This window comes from Urtica dioica, chromosome 6 (assembly GCF_054948205.1).
Source record: "Urtica dioica subsp. dioica isolate 48M chromosome 6, U.dioica_male_clone48M_v1_H2, whole genome shotgun sequence".
NCBI lineage: Eukaryota > Viridiplantae > Streptophyta > Magnoliopsida > Rosales > Urticaceae > Urtica > Urtica dioica.
In genome coordinates this window covers 15686403-15692239 of record NC_142761.1, presented here as the reverse complement: position 1 = coordinate 15692239, position 5837 = coordinate 15686403, and the positions used below count along the sequence as shown (strand labels likewise).

Sequence of the window (5837 nt, the reverse complement as noted above, 5' to 3'; positions counted from 1 at the left end):
ACGAGAAAAAGGTTTTTGATTCGTCTTCCCTGTCGTGTAGGGATACCATGGTTTTGGAGATATCGTCTTCGTCCGCTTCTTCGAGGGGGAGCGAGTCGGAATCTCGTGATACGACGAGCCTTTCTCTTTCGCAAGACCGAGGAGAGGGCTATTCTCAAGGCACTCCGGGTCCGAGTGGGAGGACATTTGGGGTCGATCTCCCAGAGGAAGAGGATGAGGCCTTGGTTTTTGAACGGAAAGAGGGCCAGTTTTCGGCCAAGGTTTGGACTTCTCGGGTTACCGAGAAATATATACAAGAGCTGAGGGAGGAATTTGAGATAGCAGAGGGAATTATCATCTCGGCACCTTTGGAACATGAGAGGGCCGATCAGCCTCCTGCCGGGAAGATAGCGTTCAATAAGGCTATTTGGAACGTGATCGGAGGGTTACCGATGCATCCTCTCATTTCCCAGTTCGTTTCTGACCTGGGTTGTTCTCCTACCCAGCTCGTCCCCAACGTGTATAAGATTTTTGTTGGAATGGCCGTGCTATGGGCGAAAGTTTATGATCGCCCCGTCACTTTACAAGACTTTTCGCAATATTACTCGTTTAAGTCGGCTCCAGGGCAAAATGGTTACTATTATGCTCGGGCCAATGATGACCAGTCTAAGGTGATCACTCGCCTTCCGACCAGCCAAAAAAATTGGAAGGACTATTTCTTTTGGGTTGAAGGGAACGCCTCTTGTGAAAGGTGCCCCACAAGAGCTTCGTTCTCGGAACTGGGTGTGACTCTGGTTCAGAATTCTTATTTGATAAACTGGGCCAGGTTTTTGTTCTGGTTTCCTCATATGTTTTATGTTTGGTTCCAGGTTCCCTTCCACAGTATCCCGAGGACGAGCGACCACTCCACTCAGAGATCTTTGATATTTCGGAGGCTGATCGGTCGACGTTTGTGTTGTCGGACCCAGACTTACTCGAGGAATACTATTATTATCCCTACTCGAGTGAGCATTTTATTCGTCTCTTATCAAGTCACATATGTTCAAATTTTCCTCGTTCTTACTTTTTGTTTCTTAACAGAGATTGCACAGATGGCGAAGAAGAGACCCGCTCCCGAACAGGTTCCTCCTAACCTGAAACGTACTAAGGCTTCCACGGCTTCGGCTGCTAGTAAGCGAGCGACCGTGTCTGCTTCAAAGGTTTCGGAACTTCCAAGTTCTTCTGCGGTGAAAAGCCTGACCGAACCTTCTTCTGCATCCGACCAACTGAATCCGATCGTCACCTTCCTTCGCGAGCATCTTCCTGCCGAGAAGGTCCAAGCGGTTCTCGGGTCTGAGCCTTTAGAGAGGCTTAACCAGGTCACCGACTCCGCGGTTTCGGTACGTTTTACTCACCTAGTCGGTATCTCTTTTCTTTCCTTGACAACTTTTGTAACTGACCTTTTGATTACCACAGGTTTTCGTTGGTGTGGTCGCCCTTGTCGGACTACTAGACTCCTAGCTCACATCATTGAGACAACGGAACGATCGTTTTCTCAAGGAGAGGGATGCGGCCAGGGACGAAACGGTGAAGACCCGATCGGAGCTCACGCGAAAATTCCAAGCAGATCTTGAGGCTGCTCGTTTAGCTGCGGTGGAAGAGTACTAGGCTTCCGAGGATTATCGCGATATGCGCGATGACCTTTATGCTGCTGGGATAAACGAGGCCGTTCGGATCCTTAGCCCGAAGAATCCTACTCTGGATACTACGGATATCGATGAGGATTCGGAATCAAGAGCTAGCGATGATGTGGATTGAGGCGACCAGGAGTAGAATTTTTTTTTTTTTTTGCATTCTAATTTCTGTTAACCCGCTTGGGTTTTGAACAATTGATCCGTGGTCGGATCTTTTATTATGTAATTTTTGTTAACCCGCTCGGGTTTTGAACAATTGATCCTTGGTCGGATCTATAATTCATGTTAATTTATCTGTGTTTCTGACTTTGGCGAAAAAGAGTAAAAAGTATTTCTGAATTTTGGCAAAATAAAGTATAACTAAGTATATTTCCTTTAAGTTTTCTAAACAACTGTTTGCTAATTACCCTGCCGCTTAGTTTATTTTGTCAAGAATGATAAAAATTATGTGATCAGACACCGAGCATAGAAACAAAAGATAATTGACTTCTAAAAATCGAAAGTACGTGCGACCAAGCCGCTTTTTGAAAATGTAAAAACGACACTTGCGACCAAGCCGCTTTTTGAAATTGTAAGTACAACATATGCGACCAAGCCGCTTTTTGAATGTTTGAAAGAGGAAATACTTAAACGTAGAATCGACGAAGGTGCTCAGCATTCCAGGGGTTTTTCTCCATATCACCGCTCAACTGTTGTAGTCGGTATGCCCCGTTTCCGAAGTCTTCTCGGATGATGTAGGGTCCTTCCCAGTTTGCGTTGAATGCTCCTTCCTGGTGGATTTTGGTGTGGAGAAAAACTCTTCTGAGAACTTTGTCGCCGTCTTTGAAAGATCTTGGTCGGACTTTCCTATTGAAATACCGAGTAACCTTTTGTTGGTTAGCGAGATTTCTTAATCTGGCTTTTTCTCTTTTTTCTTCTTGCAGGTCTAGGCTAATTTTTAGAATGTCGTTGTTTACCTCTGTTGAGTAGTTTTCTCTCCTCACTGTTGGTATCATAACGTCGGTCGGGATGGCCGCGTCGGAACCGTATGCGAGGGAGAAAGGCGTTTCGCCAGTTGTGGAGTGCTCGGTGGTTCTGTACGACCAGAGAACTTCTTGGAGCATATCCACCCACTCTGGCTTCTGTTCGCCGAACTTTGTTTTTAAGCCGTGTTTTATTGTTTTGTTGACTGCCTCCACCAATCCGTTGGACTGTGGTCTGACTGGAGTAGAAAAAACCTTGTTAATGCCATATTTTTCGCAAAAACTTTTGAAGGAATCGCAGTCGAACTGAGTTCCAAGGGCCGGATACAATTTTGACTGGTATTCCAAACCGAGTAATAATATTTTTCCATACAAATTTCTCAATTGCATGGGCTGTTATTTTATTTAAGGGCTTGGCTTCAACCCATTTTGAAAAGTAGTCGATGGCTACAATTGCGTACCTGCATCCGCCTCGGCCTGTTGGCAAAGCTCCGATTAGGTCTATTCCCCATTCTGCGAATGGGATCGGGCATGAGAGGGAGATGAGTGGATTAGGTGGAAGCCTCGGGATGTTAGAAAACTGTTGACATTTGACGCATTTTTGTGTCATGCGCCGAGCATCGGCTTTTACTGTTGGCCAGTAGAGTCCATGCCGGATGATCTTTTGTGCCAATGCTTCGCATCCGATGTGACTTCCGCATATCCCTTCATGGATCTCTTTGAGAGTGTACTCGGTTTCGTCTTCGTCTAGACATTTGAGTAGAGCCTGAGAAAATCCTCTTTTGTAGAGATTCTGACCTTCTAGGAAATATCGAGCAGCTCTGAACTTCAAGCTTCTAGCCTCATTTTTCTCTTTGGGCAGAGCTCCGTGCTGCAAGTATTCCCTGATCGGAGTTTGCCATGACTTTCGTTGATCGACCTGAAGCACATGGGGAGCTTGCTCAATGCTAGGTTGCCCAATCTTGATAACTGGGATTGATTCCGAGTCGGATCCTTGAGTGGCAAGCTCCGCTAATGCATCAGCTTCTTCGTTCATGGCTCTGGGGACTTGGGTGATTTCGCAAAGTTCGAATTTGCTTGCTAGGTTTCTGGCTTTCTCGGCATATAGCGACATCTTTTCGCCTTTTGCCTGAAATTCACATTTCATTTTATTAACAATTAACTGAGAATCCGAATATACTTTGAGCTTTTTGATTTCTAAATCTTTTGCTATTTGTAGCCCATGTATCATAGCTTCGTACTCAGCTTCAATGTTTGAAGCATTGAAATCGAATTTTAAAGCGAATTTTACCTTGTCTCCTTCTGGGCTGGATAGCGCGATCCCGACCCCGGACCCCATTTCGTTGACCGCTCCGTCTACGTACATGTCCCAAATTGGAAAATCAACTGGTCTGTAAGTTGAATTCTGCAATGAAGTCAGCAACTGCCTGTCCTTTGATTGCTGGTCGGGGCTGAAGCGTATATCATATTGTGTCAGCTCAATCGACCATTTCATTAGCCTTCCGGACACGTCAGGTTTTTGCAGCACCTGGCGCAGCGGGAAATTGGTGAGGACTGTAATCGGGTGGCGAGAAAGTAGTGTTTTAGCTTCCGAGAAGCGGTGATGAGGGCGAAAGCTAGCTTTTCGAGTTCCGGGTATCTTCCTTTCGCCTCGTTAAGGCGCCGCGAAGTATAATAAACCGGGACCTGGTGTTTTCCCTCATTCTTGATCAACGCTGAACTCACTGCATGCTCCGATACGGCTAGGTAAATTTCCAGGGGCTCTCCTTCCTGTACTTTTCTTAAAGTCGGAGGCCATGCCAAGTGCTCTTTTAGGGACTCAAAACTCTCATCGCATTGCTTGCTCCATTCAAATTCCTTGGAGCCTCTGAGTACATTGAAGAAGTGAATGCTTCGATCTGTAGACCTTGAGATAAAACAACTTAATGCAGCTATGCATCCTGTCAATTTTTGCACTTCTTTGATGTTTCGTGGTGGTCTCATGTTCCATAGGGCTGTGATCTTCTCTGGATTCACTTCGATGCCTCGTTCATGAACGATGAAACCTAAGAATTTACCTGCAGAGACACCAAACGTGCATTTTAGAGGATTTAGTTTCATGCGATATTGCCTTAGAAGTTCGAATGATCTTCTAAGATCATTCGTATGTTCATCTATTTTTCGGCTTTTAACCAGCAATTCATCGATGTATGCTTCCATCGTAATCCCGAGTAATTCAGCGAACATTCGATTTACTAATCTTTGATATGTTGCTCCAGCATTTTTTTAACCCAAAGGGCATTACTGTGTAGCAGTATAGCCCTCGATCAGTTATGAATGTCGTGTGATCCTGGTCGGGACCATACATAGGGATTTGATTGTAGCCAGAGTAGGCATCCATAAAGCTTAGAATTTCATGGCCTGCTGTGGCGTCTACTAACTGATCTATTCTCGGCATAGGGAAACTATCTTTAGGGCAAGCCTTGTTCAGATCTGTAAAATCCACACAAGTTCTCCATTTCCCGTTAGGTTTCTTGACCAGGACAGGATTGGCTACCCATTTAGGATATTTAGTTTCTTTTATTGATCTGTTAGAAATCAGTTTATCTACTTCTTCTTTTAAGGCTGTATACCTTTCGTAGTTTAAAGCCCTTCTCTTTTGTCTGATAGGTTTTTCTTTAGGATCTATATTTAACCTATGACGTGTTATTTGAGGATCTATCCCCGTCATGTCGGACTGTGACCAGGCAAATATATCTAACCTATTAGATAGGAGAGTAATTAAGTTACTTTTGGTACCTGATTCAAGATATTTTCCAATCTAGAGCTTCTTCTCAGGTTGTTTTGGATCCGGAGCGACTTCCTCGACTTCATCTCCAGGGCCAATTTCTTCTCGGCTCGGAAGGCGTGGGTCAAAGTCCGAGTCGATCATCATAACTTTGTGGACATCTTTGTCCTTACTCTCTTTGAGATAATTTGCATAGCAGCTCCTTGCGATAGCCTGTGTGCCGACTACTTCACCTACCCCGTGCTCGGTAGGAAACTTCATTTTCAAATATTCCACAGAAGCGATAGCTCCAAGGGACTGCAAGGTTGGCCTTCTAATGATCGCGTTGAACGAAGATTTTTCGGGGACCACCACCCATGTTGTGCTAGTGGTTTTACTTCTCGGGCTCTCTCCTACAGTTATAGGGAGCGAGACTATTCCCTTAGGCTGGATTGAGTCTCCTGTGAAACCATAGAG

General features: G+C 45.0%; 1 protein-coding gene across 1 annotated transcript; it reads right to left on the bottom strand.

Annotated features, from left to right (window-relative positions):
• Window positions 1-1602: 1602 nt before the first annotated feature.
• LOC149393437 (uncharacterized) lies at window positions 1603-3728 on the bottom strand. Its single transcript, XM_089618028.1, has 3 exons — window positions 3246-3728; window positions 2870-2950; window positions 1603-1716 (listed from the first exon to the last, which is right to left on the bottom strand). The coding sequence occupies exons 1-3, from the start codon at window positions 3726-3728 to the stop codon at window positions 1603-1605; spliced, it is 678 nt and encodes a 225-aa protein (XP_089474154.1).
• Between the last annotated feature and the right edge of the window lie 2109 nt (window positions 3729-5837).

Coding starts and splice junctions, on each gene's coding strand:
- LOC149393437 (XM_089618028.1), bottom strand. CDS start 3,728: ATGTCGCTATATGCCGAGAAAGCCAGAAACCTAGCAAGCAAATTCGAA. Junction 2,951..3,245: donor ATGGACTCTACTGGCCAACA/GTAAAAGCCGAT, acceptor TTGGAATACCAG/TCAAAATTGTATCCGGCCCT. Junction 1,717..2,869: donor AAAAATATGGCATTAACAAG/GTTTTTTCTACT, acceptor CGTAGTATCCAG/AGTAGGATTCTTCGGGCTAA.